This window comes from Streptopelia decaocto, assembly GCF_964273445.1.
Source record: "Streptopelia decaocto genome assembly, chromosome: 2".
Taxonomy (NCBI): Eukaryota; Metazoa; Chordata; class Aves; order Columbiformes; family Columbidae; genus Streptopelia; species Streptopelia decaocto.
Genome location: NC_138655.1, coordinates 5,474,826 through 5,499,754, shown reverse-complemented (window position 1 = coordinate 5,499,754; position 24,929 = coordinate 5,474,826). Strand labels below are relative to the sequence as shown.

At 39.3% G+C, this 24,929-nt stretch overlaps 1 protein-coding gene and 1 long non-coding RNA gene across 5 annotated transcripts in view; one reads left to right on the top strand and one right to left on the bottom strand.

Annotated features, from left to right (window-relative positions):
• The window catches only part of LOC309436619, a 481,462-nt gene that overhangs the window by 27,821 nt on the left and 428,712 nt on the right, over nt 1-24,929 (top strand). The gene's annotated exons all lie outside the window — the stretch shown is intronic.
• TRAPPC9 (trafficking protein particle complex subunit 9) overlaps nt 1-24,929 on the bottom strand; it is a 517,306-nt gene that overhangs the window by 265,653 nt on the left and 226,724 nt on the right. For all 4 annotated transcript variants that reach the window (XM_082045894.1, XM_082045896.1, XM_082045897.1 and 1 more), the window contains 2 exons: nt 20,397-20,550; nt 7,738-7,828 (listed from right to left, as the gene is read on the bottom strand). In XM_082045894.1, the coding sequence (XP_081902020.1) occupies nt 7,738-7,828; nt 20,397-20,550 (245 nt within the window). The remainder of the gene's footprint in view (nt 1-7,737; nt 7,829-20,396; nt 20,551-24,929) is intronic.

Below are 24,929 nucleotides of genomic sequence, written 5' to 3'. Positions count from 1 at the left end.
CCTTCAGCATCTTTGTTGCCCTGCGCTGGACTCTCTCCAGCAGTTCCCTGTCCTGCTGGAACTGAGGGATCACAACTGGACACAATATTCCACAATATCTCCATAGCCTAAACCCAACAGTAAGTCTTCATTCCTTGATCACCTCCAAAACTGAAATACAGGAAGTTCAGATGGGACATCAGGATGAAATTCTTTACAACAAAGGTGGTGAGACAGTGGAACAGGTTGCCCAGAAAACCTGTTGTGTTCAACATCAACACAACACAAGGTCAACCTGTTGTGTTGGATGGGACTTAGAGCAACCTGGCCTAGTGTCCTCGATGTCCATGGCAGAGGGGTTGGGCTAGATGATCTTAAAAGGTCTCATTTGACCCAAACCACTCTGTGATTCTGTGCAGTACCCTGAACTCTTTTTGGGAAGATGGTGGTGCTTATCTTCGAGCCATCAGCATATTTCATCAGTTTATTCCTCCTCCTCCTCCTCCTATCTATTTTCATTTTCCCTAATTTTCAAATCCCTAATGATTCACGCAGGTGAAACTGGTCCTAGACAACTCCGTTAGTATTTAGTATTCCATTATGTCCAAAACCCTTTCTCTACAAACTTTACCTCTCAGTTTAGAGGAACCAAAGCTTTGGTAAGAATTAGAAACAACAGCCGATTCAAAACCTATCACACAATGGCATGTCGTTTTGACATGCGAGAACATTATTTGTGTGCCAGATGCCCCAGTTTTATCGAGTTTGTCCATTTTTTCAATGTACTACCCCAGTCCCTTAACACTTCCCCGTAACTAAAGCATGCTGCTTGCTTGACATTGCCAAAATATCCTCCAAAACAGCCTGCACACAAGCTGTTAAGATACAAAAGTGTTCCCACCTCTCTCGCATCTTAAAAATAAAAATGAAAAACATGAAGATTTTTATAAATGGATGAGAAAGGTTGGTTACCTAGTAAAATCCATTTACCACCAGATTGTTCCTCGATTTCGGTCTGCCTACGAATCAGATTGTGATTCTCTACTCTTTGAGATTTTCTGGCTAACACTCTTGGTTTCATCTTTCTAATGATAATAATGGCCAGTTTACTGTAATTCTAAGAATAGATATCATTAAAGAATATTATAGCTTGATAAATTAACAGAATAACATTCATAAATTTTTTGAAAGGCAGATCTTTGTGTACTGTGCTGATCTTTCCATATTTCCCAGATTATACCTATACATTCTACAAGTCTCTGTGGAGGGTCTATGAAAGGGTTATTAAAAGAGTTGCCCATTAAAACTATTCTTAGAACAAACATCCAGGACAACCTTGGAATTTCAAATATGTGGGCAGAGCAATATTGTAGGACTGACCCGACTAAATCAAAACTGTTACCAATGATCATGTCGCAGAGATCTGGCTCTTTTTAACCAGGTCCTTGGGGACAACAACCTGCCATGGTGTCAAGACAGCATCCAAAACATGGGCTTATAAATGTATCATTTACTCATCTGTCCACTGACAAATACTTTAAACTATTTTCTTCTGTATTCAGGATGTGGTGATTTGACACTGCTGCGATCCCGAAGAGTTAATCACATAAATTGTGGAAAGAAAGATTTAATTAAAGCCTAAGGTCACTCTGGAAAATGTAAAATAAAATGGGTGAGTAGTTTCAGTAATTAAAGATCCATGAAATATATAAACTGTGAAAACTGATTCTGATTTGGTGCTCTCTAAAACATAGAACGAACTATTAAGATAATTTATTTTAAAGTAATGCTTCCATAAGACGTTACATGAAATTTAACTGGACAGACCTTCCAAACAAGCAGTGATGAACTACATGTTCATAAACCACTTCAAAACACTTTTAAAGCTACCTCTCCTATTGATTCCAACTCTCTTTGAGGGAAAATTTAAAACTACCCCTCAATTCTGAGTTTTTGAGTTTTCTCTAAGTACAATATGCCTACGAGATGCGAGTAGACACATGGTTTATTGCAAACCCACAACAAAATGTGTAGCATTCTCTACCTATAAGTAAAAAAGACTTTGGTTACCAACCATCACTTTTTTAAATGATGATCTGGGCAGCACGCAGCAGCAGTATTGTTAGCTTTCCCTTTAATCATATGTAACAAAAGGTATCCATGATTAATTTAAACATTGCAAATTGTCTTAAAATTCATCTTTATTACGAACAAAGACGTGAAGAACACATGAAATGAGTGAATGAAATAAAAGAATGAATGAAAGCAAAAAGCTATTTCTTGACTTTTCCCATGGTGAAGCTTGACAAATGTATGTTTCTTAGAACATGACTGTAAATACTGTCTCTAGAGTTCATGCATAATCACTGATTTTCAGTTATTCTGTTTCTACAGAAAAAGAAAATTATTTGCCCAATATATTAAAACATTTTGCACTTTCAGGTGTCGACTGTTCTAAATTCCTAAATCAAACTTCTCTAATAAATCTTCATTCTTTAACATTTAATGATCATCATGAAAAAATATCTTTACCTTGTGGTTGCAGGTAGTGAAGAAAGTTAAGCTTATTTCGCTTTACGTAGGAGAAATTTCTGTGGTGAAATTTGTGTACAGCATTCGAAGTGTTGGGAACCTCTTGTGCAAGAGGTAACTCACATTTTAATGTAGGACAGGGAAAAATGTAATGAAATATAACAGGGGCAAGTGTAGAGAATTATATGTGGGCAGGAACAACCCCAGGTTCCAGTATAAGTTGGGGAATGACCTATTAGAGAGCAGTGTAGGGGAAAGGGACCTGGGGGTCCTGGGGACAGCAGGATGACCATGAGCCAGCACTGGGCCCTTGTGGCCAGGAAGGCCAATGGTACCTGGGGTGGATGAGAAGGGGGTGGTCAGTAGGTCAGAGAGGTTCTCCTGCCCCTCTGCTCTGCCCTGGGGAGACCACACCTGGAATATTGTGTCCAGTTGTGGCCCCTCAGTTCCAGCAGGACAGGGAACTGCTGGAGAGAGTCCAGCGCAGGGCAACCAAGATGCTGAAGGGAGTGGAGCATCTCCCGTGTGAGGAAAGGCTGAGGGAGCTGGGGCTCTGGAGCTGGAGAAGAGGAGACTAAGGGGTGACCTCATTCATGGTTACAGATATATGAAGGGGGAGTGTCAGGAGGATGGAGCCAGGCTCTTCTCGGTGACAACCAGTGATAGGACAAGGGGTAATGGGTACAAACTGGAACACAAAAGGTTCCACTTAAATTGGAGAAGAAACTTCTTCATGGTGAGTGAGGGTGGCAGAGCCTGGCCCAGGCTGCCCAGGGAGGTTGTGGAGTCTCCTTCTGTGCAGACATTCCAACCGCCTGGACACCTTCCTGTGTAACCTCATCTGGGTGTTCCTGCTCCATGGGGGGATTGCACTGGATGAGCTTTCCAGGTCCCTTCCAACCCCTCACATTCTGGGATTCTGTGTGATACTCAGGGTTCGATCGACAGCCTATTTTAAACTGAGGCTATTTCAAGTTCAATAAAAACATTTTGTGCACAGCATTTGTACCTATGATAATTTTGCTATGAAATGCAGAAGAGTGGCATCAAACTGATCAGCGTTGGGTCTCGGAATTTTGCTTGCTTGCAAAAGGTAGCAACATAATTCAAACAAAGATTGAAAACATATCGCACAGCCAGCAACTACAAACGCCTCCATTGGATCATTTTCAAATCTATCCAAAGAACTTGCACGACATACACCTCTGAAGAGCCTTGGTTCTCATTAAGCTTCACAGGCTATGTTTCCTCGATTTGATGATATTAATATATTCGCCTTAAAGCCACATCTATTCCTACATTTGGTTTGTTGCCCAGCAGTAAAAAGAAAATATGTCATAAATTTTAGAGAACATTGAACTTGGTGGTGTTGAGCAAGATTATGTTTTTCAATTACACGTGATTTACTAACCTCCCTAATAGACAACTCCGTTTTACAGAGATGTCCCAAATCTTAAAATCAATTTTAACAACATATTAAGAACCCTCTCTCTGGCCTTTGACATATTTTCTTTTTTATTATTCCTCACGTTTTAATACTTTTCCCTTCCCCAGTCATTTAATTCTATGAAATCACAACCAACACTGTTCACAAAAAGCCATTTTTCCCCTCTATCTGACAAATTTCAGAGCTGACTTCTAACCTTCAGAACAAAACTTCAATGCCACTAACTTCTAATTCTATTATTTGCCTGGCATTTAATGAAAAAAGACAGGATTGTCAAATTTACATGAAAAATTATTTCAATATGCTTTTCTAATTTGAGAAATGTAATATTAACTCTAATATGAATTAAATATGCCAAATTTAAAAGGAATTTTGAAGTGCTGATTCTACGGATTTGAACAAGAGCTGGTCATTTTTAAAATCAAAACCATCTTAAATATTCATTCATGTTTCAGTGTGAGCATTTATAATGAAGTAAACCCTTCAATGTAACTATCAATATAGCAAAACCCTCGGAAGACTCATAGAATCAATTTTATTGCATAACACTAAGGCAAAATTTTCAGGCAATATATGCAGAGATTATATCATAATGATGGCTAGTATTAAAGGATTCACATTAAAATAAAATATATCCTTAACACAAAGAAAAGCAAAACTCAAAACGAAGCATGGATGTGACTACAGTGCGTTATAATTAAGAGAAAAAAAATCTGACACCATAATATTACAGCATTTTGATGCCAATATTTTGATGTCACCTTATAAATGACATCAAAATATTGGACAAGGCAGGAAGAGAAAAGAAGATCTGTAGACTATTGCCTTATGTCGTTGTTTAACCCCAGCTGGCAATTAGGACCACGCAGCCGCTCACTCATCCTCCCACCCAAAAAGTGAGATGGGGGAGAGAATTGAAAGGGAAGGGAGGAAATACGTGGGTTGAGATGAGAACAGTTTAATAAGATGGCAAGAGAAGTTAAAATAATATTAATTGCTATTATTATTGATACTTATAGATAGATAGAAGTGATGCACAATGCAATTGCTCTCAAACATTTGTCCCATACAGAAAATCCCAGAAAGAGAGTAAAAAGGGAAAAAGCTGAACTGATGACCTGCAAAAGACAGCTCCAGCCAAATACCAAGCATGATGCTAATGGAAGGGAATATCTCATTGGCCAGCCTGGATATCAATCTGGATGCTGTCCAGTCTGTGCACTATCCCAAATTCTATGAGTACCTGTGGCTGGAGAGTTGAAAAAGTCCTTGGTCTCTTTGGCAAGAGCCAAAACATCAGTGAGTTCTCACATTCTTTTTATATCAACTCGAACACACAGCACAGCTACTGGAAAGAAAGAATTAACTCTGTCCCAAGAACATGGACTCTTTTCCATGGCAAGTCCAGTGTGTCATCACCTTATTCTCATACTAAATTCTCATACAGTGCTAGCTACTAAAAATATTCTAACTACTATGAAGAAAATTAACACGATCTCAGCAAAACCAGCACACCTTATGAATTATACATATTAAGATTACAGTTCTCTTTTAGTAGAAATGTTAATGGTCAAAGAATTAATTTAGCTTGCACAACGCTATCTCATTACTGGTACTCAGTGCAGACTACTACTACTAAAATAGCTGATTCTTACAAAATAGTTAAGGTCGATCACTTCAAAATATCAAGAAAAATAAAAAAGACACGGAAAACAAAACTTGCATTTGAAACGCATAACACTTTACCATGCCTTTAAGTGTTAAATAAGACACAGATTCTGGCATTGAAAGACAAATTAAACTCCAACAGACATGTCACTTTGTCTAAATACATGTGTACATGTACACATACATTCTTGATTGTCCAGACAGTCCAACAACTCCTTATTAGTCCCACACACCAAAGTGAAAAACAAAACAAAACAAAACAACAATCTTTTAATTCCTCCTTCATCCCACATATCAATAAAACCAAAATCTGCCTGTATCGCCATGGTTCACCTTCTGGATGGATTGCAGTAGATTTCCACATGATGACTCCAGGCAGGGATACGTGGTTACAACATTGTGAAACCAATTAGCAAAGACTTAACTACTGAATATTTGAAGTTATGGTTTAATTTTCAATTTTTGTTTTCAGGTAACATCAGGCCTTTAATCAAAATGTCCTTTTCAATAACCTCCACGGATAATCTCTACATGGACATATTCTTTGTGTTATACAAAATAGATAATATATGCAATAGTAACTTCATACTGAGAAGATACTAGACATAAAAATAAAGTAGACTTCTGCAAACCACTCTTTTCTTCCACCAGAACTTTCAAAAAGGACATATCATATTTAAGCTGTGGGAAACCAAGTATTTGAGATCCTACATGATCTCCTTTTCCCTGATTTAACAAAGATAATTAACATGTAAGCCATAATTAGCCAAGAGATTGTGCTTGAAAAGATTTTATGGTTGTGAGGCAGAGAATATCACAGAGTTTTGTCTGCTGGTCATACATCCTGAAAACTAAAGTAGCCGGAATTCTTTAACTGAATTAAGCAACAACCTGAGAATTTATCAGCTCCACAGGCAATAAGATTTTAAGGTAAATCGGTGCTACGTTCATGTTTTCCAATTAGTGCATCAAAGTATCTATGAATATCACCGTTTAGGCAGGAATACCAGCTAGCATCCTATGACTCTAAAAGCTTATTTTACTACAAAAATAGCAGAATTCGGCATTTTAAAAAGGAAAATTAAAAGAAGAAAACCAAGGAAATCACACGCATCTGATGTAAACCACTTGTTTTACTGATGAGGACCAAGGTAATCACAGCCAAAACTGGTCATACAAGCAAATGCCACCAAATCCCTGAATCCTCTGAAGAACAGAAGCCAGATAAGCATGATTTAAGAAACAGATGGTTTATGATAAACAACTTTACCAGTTTTAACCTTCTCATGTATAAACAAAGTGCTTACAAGTTTTAATATATGAGTCGAGGATGGTCCACAGGCTTGAAAACAACCTAAATACTCCAAAGAATACACAAATACTAGAGATTGGGGTCATTTTAGAATGCAGACAATAGTGATGGATCATTGTTCCTTAAAACTGGTCCTTTCCAAGTCATCAAATGAATTAAAATAAGGAGCATATAGCAAAATTTGCTACTGGGGACTTGTTCTGAAACTTGTAACTGACATAAAAGTGCTGGAGATAAACCATTCCATGTTCCAAAGCCTCTAAACAAGCCTTGCTAAGAACCTATTAGGACTCTTCAAATTTAAATTAATTCAGTATTTCATTGTTGAAACATCATTCTAAAAGCAAAATTCAGAGGAATTGTTCTTCCCCATTACACAGAATAACAACTTTTTCTGTACCTAAAAAGTTAGTAATGCAAATATGCCACAAAGTATATTACGATTCCATGTGAAAATATTTTAGAGAAATTCCTTTCAAAACACATACTGTCAGGCAAAGTGAAAATTTAAGTAGCAGCCATCTCCCATACAACATAACTAGGACTGCAAATTACAGAAAGAAGTGTGTACTCAGGTTTCATATTTAAACCACTGAACAGTGATACTTAAAATAAAATAGGTATCAATTTAAGTTTATCTTCAGCCAAGTAAAATATCTAAAAGAAAATAAAATTCATACCAAATTCTCCTGTATCGTAGATTACCAGTAAATGAAAACATGATCATTCTCATGCTGCTAAAAATTACTTGCCAGTATATCCTCGAAAAAGATCATCAATAGATGTTGACACTACTCACCCCACTGGAGAGGAGCCAACTGTAGATGCTCCAGGACCAGTTGATTAAGAACACCCTCCACACTTGCTTCCCCTTCACGCTTCAAGGAAGGGTAAATTGGAATTAAGGAAAATTTTGTTTCGGAGAGAAGACGAGCATGTAACACGTACAACTTTTATTACCGCAAATCAAAACTGCAAGCTAGAGATTCATTAAAGGTTAATGCTACATATTTGGTTTATTAACCCATGAATTGGCTAACAGTAATAATTAGAGCAGTTGGTATCTTCGGAATATAAAAGCTTAATTCCACTGAGGCGTGTTAATATGAAGATGCAAAGGTAAAATGTACCTGAACCATATTAAAACACAAGGGAAAAAAAGCGTGGAAGCCGTAAAAATGCAGAACCTGTGACTATGTGGTGCAGGATCAGAATTCAAAATGACAAATTAAGAGCAACCTGAAAACAAAAAGGATAAAATTTAATCAGGCAATAAAAACAGAACAAATGTGGGCTAGGAGAGCTTTGAATACCAGCTCGATGCCGATTCTGTGGAGATACAGGGATGTTGGACAATACAGCGACAGTGACGGTATTGAGGGCAAACATCACACCAGAATCACACAGACACGGAAACTGGTTCCTGTTCTACTCACCCCTGTATGAGGAGCTCAGGACCACGCTCAGACTAAAATGAGGAAAAATTAGAATCGTAGAGAATCATAGAAATATTTTGATTGGAAGAGACTCTCAAGATCATTGAGGCCAACCATAACCTAACACTGGCACTAAATCATGTCCCTAAGAACCTCATCTATGTGCCTTTTAAACCCCTCTAGGAATGGTGACTCCACCACTGCCCTGGGCAGCCTGTTCCAATGCCTGACAACCCTTCCCAGGAATAAATATTTCCTAATATCCAATCTGAACCTCCCCTGGTGCAACTTGAGGCCATTTCCTCTCATCCTGTCACTTGTTCCTTGAGAGAAGAGACCAACCCCCTCCATGCTCCAAGCTCCTTTCAGGCAGTTCAGAGATCAGAAGGTCTCCCCTCAGCTCCTGTTCTCCAGCTGAACCCCCCAGGTCCCTCAGCCGCTCCCATCACACTTGTGCTCCAGCCCCTTCCCCAGCTCCGTTCCCTTCTCTCAATTTGCTCCAACACCTCAAGGTGTGTCTTAAATGATCTTAGGAAATGTTCACTCTAAGGACAGTGAAGCGCTGAAACAGCCTCTTGGGAAAACGAGAAATCTCTATTTTTAAAGGGCTTCAAAACAACTTGCGTAATAATAATAATTTCACGTGTGATGCATCAACCAAGACAACATATATCTTTAACAGAAAGAGCACTGGATTTCTTTTATCTAATTCCCTGACTTCAGACAATGGATTTGAAGCACCATCTAATATTTGGCCAAAGTTTCATTTGCTGGCTTTGGTACCGTTTTGTACCACAACAAGTCCCTATCTTGGCCAGACTGAAAGAAGTGGAGGTGGAGCAAGCACGGCTCGTTCATGAACACACACAAAACATATGAGTTTCTGGGGCCTTACCCTGAAAATCCTCTGGTAAAACTTCTATCGTCTTTACAGCTCGGGTCATGCTTTCCCAGAGCAGGAGGATCACACAGAAACAAAATTCAAGAGAGGCAAGGATCCTGAGACTCGAAAACACTCCTGTTCCAACTTTGTAATCTTCAAATGAAACAGCCATAGGTGAAGTGCTCTCTCACCATAATTAAGAGTCGAACTCCCAGCAAGACTGGTCAAGGTTTCGACCAACAACTCCAAAACTACTGGAACCACCTTCCTCAAAAATAGGTTAAAAAAGAAAAAATCTGAGCTTCTATGAACAGCTCCTAAACATGATCAGTCCTTTTTCTGCAAAACTCAGGCACAGCATCTGACTGCAAAGTATGTTCTCACAGAATCACACAATCAACTGGGTTGGGAAAGACCTCAGAGATCATCCAGTCCAACCCTTGGTCCAACTCCAGTCCATTGACTAGATCATGGCACTAAGTGCCATGGCCAATCTCAGTTGAAAAACCTCCAGGGCCGGTGAGTCCAGCACCTCCCTGGGCAGCCATTCCAATGCCTGACCACTCTCTCTGCACAGAATTGCTTTCTAATCTCCAGCCTCAATTTCCCCTGGCAGAGTTGAAGCCCATGGCCCCTTGTCCTATTGCTGACTGCCTGGGAGAAGAGACCAATCCCCACCTGGCTAGAACTGCCCTTCAGGTAGTTCTAGAGAGTGCTGAGCTCAGCTCTAAGCCTCCTCTTCTCCAGACTAAACAAGCCCAGCTCCCTCAGCCTCTCCCCATAGGGCTTGTGTTCAAGTCCTTTCCCCAGTCTTGTTGCTCTTCTCTGGACCCGCTCCAGCACTTCAATCTCTTTCCTGAGCTGAGGGGCCCAGAACTGAACACAATACTCCAGGTGTGGCCTCCCCAATGCAGAGCACAGGGGAAGGATCACTGCCCTTGTCCTGCTGACCACGCTGGTTTGGATACAGGACAGGACACCATTGGCCTTCTTGGCCACCTGGGCACACTGGTGGCTCATGTTGAGCTTCCTGTCCATTAGTCCCCCAGGTCCCTTTCTGCCTGACTGCTCTCCAGCCACTCTGTGCCAGCCTGGAGCGCTGCAGGGGGTTGTTGTGGCCAAAGCGCAGGACCCAGCATTCGGCCTTGTTGAACTTCATCCCATCCCATTCTCAACCATTTCATTTCAAAGAAAATTAACAAGTACTGCAGATAACTAATTTTGACCAGAGGACACAATTTTACAGGCTCTCCAGGAAATTTAAAAGACAAGTCTTGAAACCTCAGATCAAAATGAGATCTAACAACACGCGACTGAGACTCAGGAGCTCAAGAAGATGATAGAAGAGGAAAATCGATATATTTTATAGCATTCTCACAAATTTTTTCTTCATATTCTCATTATGCTCAGGGAAAAAAAAAAAAAAAAAAAAAGCTTAAATAGATTTTTTCCTAAAAGCGCTACAAATGAAGAAATCACAAATCCCAAAGAGTCTGAAAGCTGTAAACACCATTAAAGCAAAGCACCTCTTTGGAAAATTGAAGGCAGCAGAATATGACCTTAGAAAATCATCGCTGCTAAAAAATTAGACCCAGGACACCAACACAACAGAATGATTTCCAGAAACCAAGCTATAGGATAGAGAATACACAATTTGGATTACCTTATAGATACAGCAGATAAATAATTCTGTTACCGCATCTTTAATGTATGGAACATAAGTGAGAGAAAACACTAATAAAAAGGTAGTATTTAAAAGAAGTTTTAAAACAGAGTGGCTGCCATTAACTGTAACGTTAAACTAATTTAACTGTAATGTACTTACAACTGGCTCACTGTGGTGCCTGGAATATTACAAATTTTTACTGCTTAAAGCTCCATGGAAAGCTTAATGTCTCAGATACCATTATAAAATGACTATAAAATAGGTGATTCTCCATACTTTATCACAGTAAGCGCTATCCAAGCAGATTCATGTATTCGCAAGGAAAATACATTTTGCAGTTTCAAATTCAACACAGGTCCGGATTATTTTGGAAACCAACTACTTCTTAGATTGGGTGTCAAAAGTATGTATAGCTATACCTCAAAAAAATGACAGATGGACACTTCTGAAATCCTGTGTCCAGTTTTGCTTCCCCAGTTTAAGACACTGAAATGCAGGATAAAATTCCATGGAGAATTACTTGATTACAGGGCTGGGGCACATGAAACATTAAAAGCTGAAAGAATAGGGTTTGTTTGGTCTTGAGAAGAAGAGGAAGGCTAAGGAGAAATTTTATTGTCATAGCATGAAGTTATAGAGAAGGTGGAACCAGACTCTTCTTGGAGAAACACAGTGATACAAAGAGGGGCAATGGACACGAGTTGCACGACAGGGCATTACAACCAACCCGAAGAGGTTCCTTCCAACCTAAATTATTATTTAATCAACACAACCTTGCTGTCTTCAGATTATTTCGCAGGAAGACCTGGCAGTACCAGAGGAATTCAGTGCAGTGTTCCCACACATATGGAAAAATGGACTCAGACATCATCAAAATGCCCAACTTGTACAAACTGATTCAAAGAAGTTGCTTTACCTTGCGAAAAAATCCCCAAAATGTGTTGTGTTTTTAACAACTACCCAAATTTTGCCCACAGAGTTCACTAAGCATCTAGTCCAGCTTAAGCTCCGCTGCCAAACAGGCTCAAAGACAAAAATCACTGAAGCTGACAAAGAAACTCAGTATAGCTGGTATGGTCTAACCATTCCTAACGGACAAAATACTGTAGCATGGAATTTCGTATCATTGATTTTTATCTCCTGACTATATACCAGGCAATTATATAGATTTGCTCGCTATCATGCAAATACAAACTGAATAATGCAGCAAACTCATCTTCTTGGAGATGAAAAGTAACCAAAATATGCAGCAATAAAATGTCAGAGGAAAAAGAGAGAAAAGCTTAACTCAAGAGTTCGCCTGTTTTCTAAGACAAGCCTTTAGAAGTCAACGAAATCAAAGCAGTTGGAACAAGGGTTGCCAATAAATCCTTTCATTCTTAGCTCAAAGTGGAACTTTATAAAGATGGAAGTGTAAGATTCAGAAATTAAAGTTCTGGGTGTCAAAGCTAAGTCTGACCTTGTAGAATCTACTTAACCAAACCTACAACCGTTTTGCTGAAATTTTGATAATACACCTGCTCTTCCAGAGGAATCAGATTCTTAAATGCGTTTACTGACCCCGGCCTCACTTCCAATGGTCAAATATTTATTATTAACAACACGTGCACCAGCCAGAACTGAGTTGACTTCCAGTTTCCACCGCAACTGTTCACATTTGGCAGTTCAAGACATTTTCATTTGCACAATCGGGTGAATTTCAACCGGGACCTCAGAGCCAATGAACACACAACCACCAGATGCTGTTTAAAAATAAATAAAGTAAAACCCAAACCCTAATTTTTCACAGTAGACACTTTTATTTCGCGTTTCTTTAGCAACAGATTGAATATGATATAAACTGTTTCATACTGAAAACTTGAGTGACAGTCAAATGAACTAGTTATTTCCCCAAGGAAAATTTTAGTGTTTTATAATATCTTGATTGTCTAATGTGTAGCTGGGTACACACAATTATAACACAGCGTGTTTTCTAAAGCCTACTGCTTAAAAATATAATAGAATTTTAAAAATGTTTTTTATCTTAAAGTTACTCATGCTTTTTCTCTCTGCAGCATTCCACATCTTGCATCCTCTAAGAAGACTTATTTTCAATAGCATATTTCTCAGCTCCTTTGCAAATAAATACAGGTGGAAGCGTGCACACAATCAGAAACAAATCAGCAAATGTTCATAAATAAAAATTATACTTATGAAAAACAAATTTAAATGATTAATGATCACAGCTTACTTATAACAGTAGCCTTAGTCATATTTTAAGCTTTCTGCTTGATTATCATTGAGGTGTTTTATTATTAAGACTAATTACAAGCAGTTATTGAGGTTCTTAAATAACAGTAACTTTTGCAAGCAATTGTTGATGCTAAGAAGCTGCATGGAAATGTAAAGCTCTATCCAACTAAGGAAACCTTTCCTAATGTACAAAAGTTCCACAACATGTGATATTCTCATAATCAAAGCTTCTTAATTATGATGTAGACTCAAGATAAAGTCATCAAAAGCTGAGCAGACAAACAGAAAAGTAAATGTCAATAATGGTTATCAGTTGTTTGCTGTCAAGCTCAGACATTATATCAAATGAGATGACTCAAGGTTCTCTCCAATGCATAATAATTTCAAAATTCTGATTGGCTACTTAGATGATGAAATACAAAAACATTCATAAAATTTATGTATCTGGAAAAGATGTCACTGTTCACAAACCTAATAAATGAGTGGAACATCACTCATAGGAAATTTAATGAAGAAAAGTTCCAAGTATCATCCTGGAAGGAATCAACAAATCTATAAACGATAGTTGAGAATAATTATTTTGTCAGTTATACTGGACCACAGAATCACAGAATCCCAGAATGTCAGGGGTTGGAAGGGACCTGGAAAGCTCATCCAGTGCAATCCCCCCATGGAGCAGGAACACCCAGATGAGGTTACACAGGAAGGTGTCCAGGCGGGTTGGAATGTCTGCACAGAAGGAGACTCCACAACCTCCCTGGGCAGCCTGGGCCAGGCTCTGCCACCCTCAACATGAAGAAGTTGCTTCTCAAATTTAAGTGGAACCTCCTGTGTTCCAGTTTGAACCCATTACCCCTTGTCCTATCATTGGTTGTCACCGAGAAGAGCCTGGCTCCATCCTCCTGACACTCACCCTTTATATATCTGTAACCATGAATGAGGTCACCCCTCAGTTTTCTCTTCTCCAAGCTCCAGAGCCCCAGCTCCCTCAGCCTTTCCTCACACGGGAGATGCTCCACTCCCTTCAGCATCTTGGTTGCCCTGCGCTGGACTCTCTCCAGCAGTTCCCTGTCCTGCTGGAACTGAGGGGCCACAACTGGACACAATATTCCAGGTGTGGTCTCCCCAGGGCAGAGCAGAGGGGCAGGAGAACCTCTCTGACCTACTGACCACCCCCTTCTCATCCACCCCAGGTACCATTGGCCTTCCTGGCCACAAGGGCCCAGTGCTGGCTCATGGTCATCCTGCTGTCCCCACGGACCCCCAGGTCCCTTTCCCCTACACTGCTCTCCAACAGCTCATTCCCCAACTTATATCCCAACTTATACACATGCAAAAAAAGAAAATCAATCAGACATGGGACACTTGCAAAATGAGTCATGAATAGTTCTCAGAGCAAGCATCATATCTGAAACATGGAAGGTAAGGATTTTATTCTACGAGAAACCTCACCTGAAGCATTGCTTCCAGCTTTGGATCCCACACATTGAGAAGAATACATCTATACTGCAGGAGAATGTCAGCCATACGTCTGAAAGAAAATGTGCTTTGAAAAAATGTTGGCAATCAGGTTTAAATATAGAAAAGAAAAAAGTGAGGAAGGGGTACACAGAATACAATTTCAAAAATGTAAGAAAACATTGTAAATAGGACAGGCCTCAAATAAATCACAGAAATGAATAGTGAAGTAAGAAAAAAAATCGTTGAACTGTTTGAAAAGTTAGAAATGGAACATGATATTTAAGGTAGCACTGGAAGTTTCATTTTTTAAAGGCTGTTAGTGCCAGGTTTGGAATATTTTCACAAAAATCACTCCAAAATGTCACAGTCTCATTTCACTGAAACAGCAATTCTTTCACAGTAGATTAGAAAATTTCTCTGGCTGCAATCAGACCTGAGGAGAGCAAGAGATGGGGGAGAACAGGAATTTAGTTGTCAGCATTCTCTGCCCTCTGCGTGGCTGCACAAATCCCAAAATTTATATTGAAAGGCAATTCCAGAGTCACTGTCCAACCCTGAGCTCACAGCAAGTAAAATACTGAAATTGCATCAGGTTGTTCAAGGCCTTGTCCAGAATTTTTCAATATATTCAAAGACATCAATTTTATAGCAGTTTTGGACAATGTGTTCTGCTATTTGAGGACCCGTGTTATGAAAAGTATTCTTCCCAGTACCTAACTGGGAATTTACCTGGCTGCAACTTGCTCCAGTCACCTCATGATACATCTTGTTTGAACAGTCAGATGTATTTGTTGACTGTTGCAACTCTGGGGCTTTGAGAAGGTTGCCCCTGGAGGTCCATTTGCCTACCAGTTCCCCAAAGTCTCCTTTCCTGAAGTCCAGAGTCACTATCATGCTACTTGCACCTCAGGACTCCACCATCTCAGGGTGACTGTAGCCAAGGCTGCCATCAAACTGCACCCTTCCAAATGGATCTTGATCATTTTCAAGTAGCAGATCCTGCACAGCACTCACCAAATCCAGCACCTGTGCAAAAAAAGTGTCCTTGAAGTACTCCAGAAATCTCCTAAATTCTTAGAATCCAAGAATCACTTCTGTTGGAAGAGACCTTCAGGATCATCGAGTCCGACCATAACCTAACTCTAGCACTAAAACATGTCCCTAAGAACCTCATCTACCTGCCTTTTAAACCTCTCCAGGGATGGTGACTCCACGACTGCCCTGGGCAGCCTGTTCCAGTGCCTGACGACCCTTTCTGTGAAGACATTTTTCCTGATATCCAATCTGAACCTTCCCTGGTGCAACCTGAGGCCATTTCCTCTTGTCCTGTCACTTGCTACTTGGGAGGAGAGACCAACCCCCTCCATGCTCCAAGCTCCTTTCAGGCAGTTCAGAGATCAGAAGGTCTCCCCTCAGCTCCTGTTCTCCAGCTGAACTCCCCAGGTCCCTCAGCCGCTCCCATCACACTTGTGCTCTAGACCCCTCACGAGCTTTGTCGCCTCCTCTGCACTCTCTCTAGTATTTCAATGTCCTTCTTATGATGAGAGGCCCAAAACTGGTGCTTCTTGATGGGTGGTCTGTAACAAATAAGCACCACATCACTCTGTTGGACTCTGCTGTCCTTGGCCCAAAAGCTTTCAGCTGGCCCATCCCTCAGCTCCTCATGATTCCCTGTGCACTTCAGCCATCCTTTACACAGAGAACAACCACCCCTCCTCATCACCTCTGCCCAGTCTCCCTAAATAACCAACATCCACCCATCAGCACATCCTGTTCACACAAACTACCCATTGACCCTGAAATTCCGATGACACCACAGCTCTGCAAGCACACGCTGACCTTTAATTCCAACTTCACATGCTTTTCCAAGTTCAGGTGTAAGCATCTGATGTGGGTTCCTGATCACACCTCAGGGTAGACTGGGTGATCCTAACCCATTACTTCCCCTTTCCCATGCTTCCCCGTTCTTGCACCACTCTACAGGCTTTGGGGTCCGTCTTGCAAGCCAAACCCTTTTCTGCTTCCTATTTAGAATCCCACTATCTGAACATAGAAAATTTTTTGTTTATTCTTCTAAAATTGAGGACCACCTACATGTGAGCAAATTCTCTGCAATAATTGTGAACATATATGAATTTCTGAAGTAAAAATGCAGATGGCACCAATCAATGGAATACTCTAAAAAGTAATAATCTACTGGGAGTTCTGGTGGACAACAGGTTGACCATGAGCCAGCAATCTGTCTTTGTGGCCAAGAGTCCAATGGTACCTGGGGTGCATTAGGAGGAGTGTGAGCAGCAGGTGGAGGGAGGTTGTTCCTCCCCCTCTGCTCTGCCCTGGTGAGGCCACATCTGGAGTTCTGGGTCCAGTTCTGGTTCCCCAGTTTAAGAAGGACAAGGAATGACTAGAGGGAGTCCAGCGGCTATGAAGATGCTGAGGGGTCTGGAGCATCTTTCTTATGAGGAGAGACTGAGAGAACTGGGGCTGTTCAGCTGGAGAAGAAAAGATTGAGAGACGATCTCATCAATGTTTATAAATATCTCCAGGGTGGGTGTCAAGAGGATGGACCAGACTCTATTCAGTGGTGCCCAATGACAGGATGAGGGGCAACGGGCACAGACTGAAGCACAGGAGGTTCCATCTGAATAGGAGGAGAAACTTCTTTCCTTTGAGGTGCCAGAGCCTGGACCAGGCTGCCCAGAGAGGTTGTGGAGTCTCCTTCTCTGGAGACATTCAAACCCACCTGGACACATTCCTGTGTGATCTGCTCTGGTGAACCTGCTTTAGCAGGTGGGTTGGACTGGATGATCTCCAGAGGTCCCTTCCAACCCCAACAGTTCTGTGATTCTTTGACAGTGGTTCTAATACCAAGTGTGCAAAGGCCACAAAGAGAATTTTAACCTGCCCTTCACCTTCCACATGGGGAACATGAGGTTTCTTAACTCAAGATTTTGAAGAATTCAGGTACTAAGTATCAGTAAAAAGAAGGAAATCTTAGAGCACTCAGCAGGAAATTCAACACTCTAGGAACTTCCAAGGATACTTTGTACTATTGTTGTGATCCATGAGTCAGAACGCATAGAAGGTCCCCAAATAAAATAAAAAATTTGTTTTAAAATGTTTAGAAAATAGGAAGAGAAGTATAATTTGTAAATATTGGCCAGCTTAATACTACATGTGCTTTCTCTGTTCAAATCCTGTTAAAACAAACCCCAGTTGTTAAGCTGATACCAGATGCCATCTAACAGATGCTTAAAAAGAAGACAGCATGTTCTTAATTTAAATTATCTCAATACATTTATAATCTCAAAGATACACTAAATTACATTACTCCAAAATTTTTCTTAATTGAAATGGCATAGCAGAAAGCTTTCTCATAAGAAGGTCTATTTTCCTAATAATTTTCGTTCTATCAAAAATTTACAAAGGTTGAATTTAATAATATGCTGTGTTGTCTTTACCTCCTGCCTTCATCTCTCCAAAAGTATATGAATATCAATCAAGTTTTACAATACATTCATATATAAAGCACTGAAAATCTCATTACTTGAAATGCTGAATATTTCAATGGATAAAGCCATGGAAAATGGACTTTCCATACTCAAAAATACTTCTGGTGCTCCTCAAGACACAGAAACAGCCTGAAGTGCCCATCCTTTGTGAACAATTTTTGGCCATCACCCGTGTTCCATATAACTAACTTTTCACTGCAAACAATGTAATGTGCACATTTAAAGTTTGAAGCCTTTGTTTACGTGATGGTTTCATATCATATCAACCAATACAATAAGAATTTGAGGAATCACAAGCTCAGTAATACAGCCCTTCCCTTGTAGGCAATATAAGGTTACTTACAACAAAATTGTGGGAACCATGTTCTCTAAAATATACATTCCCCTTCTCATGCATAGACTTAGGAGAGAAAGGTTAGCTGGAGAGCTCAAAGAAGCTCAAGGATGGTAGACACCAAAGAGACCGCTCACTCTTAACATTCAAAAATGCCTTCTCTAGTAAGAAATATAAGCAACAATATCCCTGTGTATTTTTGCAAATACTTTTTATCTCTTGGCTGCATTTAGGTTGGTTTCAGAAGGAAAGAAAGGCTTATCCAGTTGAGCCATCCATCCATTTCTCCCTCTTTGTCTGTCCATCAGTATGTCCAAAATAAATGCTGCTGGCCAGCTTCAAATTAGTCTGGTGGGAGGACAGATGTCTTGGAAACAAAGTTTCTCAAATTTAACAGAAGTGAGAGGAAATTTTACCTTTTTTTGGTACTGCTTCACATCTAAATGTTACCGTAAGAAATAAAAGGATGATAAAGACTCGATTCTAGTTGGAACATGAAATCTGGAAAACAACGTACACGCTTCTTCAAGAATTTTTAAGTACCTGTGCAATTCATTGCTTTGCATTAGGATAGTTTTTCTTCTAGGAACAGAGAGAACATTCGTAACAAATCTTAAAAACATAGAAACTAGTGTTTGTACTGAATTTAGCACATGGAATTCATGCGTTTTTCTATTGGTTTTCTATGGTACTGACCTATGTGTCAGTCATGACAGTTTCGGTATCAAAATTAGGTTTAAATACAGAACACAGAATGGATGTAAACAGTGTTGCCCAGCAACAGAAATGAATGAGGATGCATTTTTACATCCTGACAAAATTATTACAACTATGCATTCAATGCCAGTGTGAGAATTCAACTATGCTATCAAAGAATATTAATATCATTCCACAACACACAAATTTTCTAAGTGAGTGCTGGTTAAATATTGACATTTTTGCATAAACAAACTCTGTCTGAAATGGTGTCTGGATGGAACCAGGCACCAGGAATCTCATTTATGTCTCAAATCTTGCCTTTGACTAATCCTGTACAGCTAATTTAATAATTACTAACAAAAAATCATTTGAGATCACTAGATAAAAGCACAATTAAAACCACAAAAAGACTTTAAAGATAAACCATGATTTGATCGATGTTCTTCTCTCATCTCCTGCCACCCATCGCATGAATTTGAGGATGATCTGAGTCCTGGAAGATGGTGAATATCAACCCTTGACTTGGGGTTGGATGCACAGGATGTTTCCCTGATGAAAATCATGAAAATTGTACTTTTGACAGGCACACAAGATTTTTTATGGAAGTCATGAAATTTACAGCAACAACAGTGGCTTATTTCAACTCTAAACTGAATGTAATTTCTTATTAATAATCATAAGGCAAACTTTTATTGACTTTAGAATGATGATGAGGATTTTCTGTTTAGGATGACTAAGTCATCACGCAAGTCCTTTCCAAGCCTTAAAAAGGCTACTCAAGATCAGATCTATTACTAAATCTCTAAAGAGGACTTGGAAATAGATTTTTCTAATATGTTCTGGTCTGCCCAAATGTAATTAACTACATGAAAACTCTCTAAATCCAGCTTCATGCATTTCTTTATGATTCAGTTACGTGGTGTGGGGAACGACAGAAAAATCTGACTCTATAAAACTATTACTCATCAATCTTAACTATATTTCTGCAAAAAAGTTGTGAAAAAAGGGTTTGTGGCAGGTTCGTTGACTCTAGAAAAAGCCTTCTAGTAAGACCCAAGCATCATCTAAATAATATAAAGCACAATTAACCTTAAACAGTCTGTAATTAGGATAAGCTTCATAGTTCTAATTACTTGTCGGTAACACTGCTATAAAGTGACTTAAATTCTAAAATAAAACATGTCATAGGGCATATATTTATATGTTTTTTAAAGCAAGTATTTATGAAAGGATATAATTTTCCAGCAAATATCCAGCTTGCTGTTAATCTCCAGACCTTTGGCTTGTTGCCTTTCTTCTTCCAGCTGCTTCGCATTCGCAAACTGTGTCCCATCAGCGGGGGATTCTGGGAAGCTCTCGAAGCTGAACTTGTCAACTTGGATAGCCATGCTGTAGCAAAGGCAAAAGAAAGCAAACAGGGTTTTCAGTAGCACAATTTTACAGATATTACTTCTGCGGAAAATGCAGAGCACTGTGAAACCAAGCACTGCGATATCACTGTATTTGTCTCAATGGGATCTAGTCTGTATGTACGAAATAAAAGCCATACGATTTATACTACTGAAAACAAAAGTTTACAGAATCACAGAATCGACTGGGTTGGGAAAGACCTCAGAGATCATCCAGTCCAACCCTTGGTCCAACTCCAGTCCATTGACTAGATCATGGCACTAAGTGCCATGGCCAATCTCAGCTTAAAAACCTCCAGGGCCGGTGAGTCCAGCACCTCCCTGGGCAGCCATTCCAATGCCTGACCACTCTCTCTGCACAGAATTGCTTTCTAATCTCCAGCCTCAATTTCCCCTGGCAGAGTTGAAGCCCATGGCCCCTTGTCCTATTGCTGACTGCCTGGGAGAAGAGACCAATCCCCACCTGGCTAGAACTGCCCTTCAGGTAGTTCTAGAGAGTGCTGAGCTCAGCTCTAAGCCTCCTCTTCTCCAGACTAAACAAGCCCAGCTCCCTCAGCCTCTCCCCATAGGGCTTGTGCTCAAGTCCCTTCCCCAGTCTTGTTGCTCTTCCCTGGACCCGCTCCAGCACTTCAATCTCTTTCCTGAGCTGAGGGGCCCAGAACTGAACACAATACTCCAGGTGTGGCCTCCCCAATGCAGAGCACAGGGGAAGGATCACTGCCCTTGTCCTGCTGACCACGCTGGTTTGGATACAGGACAGGACACCATTGGCCTTCTTGGCCACCTGGGCACACTGGTAAGATTTTTAAAAAATTGATAATCAACTTATGAATGTCTTTGTGAGTGATACACGAGATATCTGTGTTGCAGTTGCAACCAGTTGATCTTATTGTGCTTCTGCAGAGGTTCATCTGCCTTCTCTCTTGGTATGTAAATGTTCCTGGGGTGCTTAAGACTTGCAGAAAAAAAGCGACAAAACCAGGCCACATGCTGCTAAACATACTATTTAAAGCAGTTTTTTAAGCCCCACCTATATACAATTAAAACAAAATACATACAGAGGTGTCTCCTGAAGTAACACACTTAGAAAGCCATGTGCACACCATTGGTTATACAAGCCAAGCTCCTAAATTTTCCTTTAAAAATTTCCTTACAAAACTCGGGCAGGAAAGACAAAATAACCACAGTACTAGGGAATAAATGTGGTCCTTGTTTTTTTCTTTAAGAAGACACTTGCAACTTGCTTTGTATATATTCATGTATTACAGGCAATGTTAATTTCTATATCACAGTGTAATTCGTTGGTAGTAAATGGTTAAATAATCACTTTATTAAATGTACTGTAAGGCATAAAAGCAAATTAAATTAACTATATGATGCTATAATGCATACTAAATACTTATATGTTAAACTAGAATCACTAATCTAATAGAAAAGGGATTTTAAACCAGCTCACATCACATGAAATGTGGTTACAGCAGATCTAATATACTGTGCTGCCAAAAGAGCTTTAATTTCCTGAATCGTCTGAAATAGAAAAATAATTAGGGAAGAATTAAAATATATTGCTCTTGAGATGACTTTGCACTTAAGGAAAACAGAAGAGCAAGCAACAGCTTTCAAAATCATTCATGATGAAATGCAGCTACAATCTATGAAAGGCTATGGGGAGGGAATTTAACAAAAGCACAGGATTACTATTACTCCTTTATCTCTTTCTACATATAGAAACGTGTTCCATAAATATTGCCAACACTAGTAACAAAAGTCAACAAGAAAGGGTTTTTAAATCCCTCCAGACCAGAAGAGTTTTTCTATAATTAGCATTAATTTGAGAGAATCTTGACCCTGGAAGAAACTAGGAGAAAATACACGGCAATTACAAGAAAAGGAATAATCTCGAGTTTATTAATTTTACTGTGGAAAGATGAATTCAAATAGGCACATCATGCTTCAACCTGAGCAAAACCCGACATTTCGGGAAAAACTGTTAATGTTCCAAACTACTTTTATCGTGAAAAATACAAATATAGCGCTGAGACTAAGGTGGCACAATTATTGTTTCTGCAACATCTTCTGCAAAGCGCATCTTTATTGCTCTTCACATTTAAAAATCAAAAAAGGCAGGGGAGATAATCCATTCCTCTCTAAGGCCTGTTTTTGTTTGGGCTATTTTTCCTACAGCAAGAGATCATTAAGAGCTCTTCATTTGTATGCAAAGAGCAGCAAGTGCTGGGCATATAAAAGAAGTTAACACGAGCTACAAAAGTGTATCACAGTAACCGCAGAAATCAAGCCAGAAATAAAGAATCAAATGAAAAACACCTTGATACAATCTATGGAGTAGATTAAAAAAAAAATAGGCTTGAAACTATGACTAACAACATCAGTTCTTAGTGGTATTGAGGTGTAATTTAATTCTACATATGCTTAATTTTCCTGGATTTTGAATACATAATGTGTGTGGAAGACAGAGGCGCAACTGGAACATTCCGAAAACATTTTTGCCTTTGTTTCTGAGATTATTTCATCACCCTGTGGTACGTGAACAGATGCAAACTCAGTATTGATTTCTATTATATACACGGTACTGCTTAAATTCTCACATAAATACTCACAGTTATCTTTAGCCATATTTTGACAGCAAAGTATCGTAGTTTCTGAACAATCAAACGTATTTTGAATCCATTTCCCAACAGACCTGCACAACAGGTCTCATCTAATTGTTGTGCCACATTTTTCTATGTGAATAATATATTAGAGAAACAATCCTACCTAACAATATATTTAATGAAGGGCATTCAGAATGCATTCTTCTGTGAATGGATCATTACTGGCAACATGGTCCATTTTTTCCCTGGAAATTAGATATGCATGTAGGCACTTTTTCCCCCAACAGTCTACAATAAATCCACATCAGTTTCAGAAATAAAGCTTAGATTACTCTTAGGACAGTTGGTTTTACAAGACTGTTTGAAACAACTTTTATTAAGCTTTAAGGTAGGGAAAACTTAAGTAAATAGGGCTTAGTACTAGTACTAAGAACCTCGTACTCAGAACCTCTACTAATTTTTTGAAGTTTTTAACCATGCTTTTATTTATGCTGTGTATACTGTATTTAAGATTCAAAAACATTCCCAACAACATAGTGGGAAAGTGAAGAGGTCTGAGCAAAAGAAAACTAAGGAGGGAGGAAAAAATCACAGAAAATAATATGATGAACACAGCTGTAGGTAGAATATATGAAAGCAACAAAGAGAGAGAATAAAACTGCTCAAGACTGTCATTACACTCGAAGTAAAGCATGACAAAACTAAATCCTAGCTATTTTTCTTAAACATCTTTTTCTTTCATCATCAATATTCTGCTTTCTCTTCTGCTGAAAATATTCTTATCTCTGCAGTTTTTATCAATAATGTTGCTTCAGTGTTTATTCCTCAGACTGGGGAATGTGGAGTAAAACGGAAGGCTTTACATAAAAGTCAAAACAAAAAATAAATACCTTAACCTAAATCAGTCACTCACCCTTAAAAATTTGCCCCTCCACAAACACGGCTGCTTCATTTGACTTTAAATACAGTGATTCCTCCCATCTCAAAAGATGCATTTCCCCAGTGAGGTATTGACGAATGGACCAACAATTCCTGAAGCAAGTTGACTGATGGAGAAAATGGAGAAGCTGGAGACTGGGTTACAAACACCCACTAAAAAAGAGTGATTTTTCAGTATTTTAAGTGATCTATGGAGATCGCATGGGCTTTATCCTAAAAGAAACAGAAGGCAGCGAAAGGCAACCCCTTGGCCATCACCCAACTGAAATGGGTTTTAGCCATGGAAGTCTCTCTCCACTTCTACCTACAGTTACTTTACAACCTATTCCCTCCCCAAATGGTCATTGTTTGTTGAGATAGACAGGAATCTATAGAATCTACATAGAAAGAGGTCAAAAGAAAAAGACAATTTGGATTGAAACAGACATACAAACGGCCAGGATAACGACGGCTCACATTGTGTAAGGGTAACTATATACACAGTACCTTGCCCTTCACAGTAATTACATATCAGAGAAAACATTAAAAAGCTTAAAATGCACAAGTTTAAACATATATTTGTTCCAGAAAAAGGGACTAGAATTTCATTGTAACCTTCTTTGCCTCGTGGGTAGCTATCCAAATTTCCTACAAGAAGAGTTTTTAATAAATCATGAGATATTTGTATAAAAACTCTGCATTATGTAAAAATATTTAATAGCCAATCCTGCAAATGCAAAACAGGTTTTGTTTCTAACCTTGCTTGTGTGGGAGAAGGGATAAAGTAACAACAGTTTTCATGAATAATGAAACAACCATGTTGCGAAAC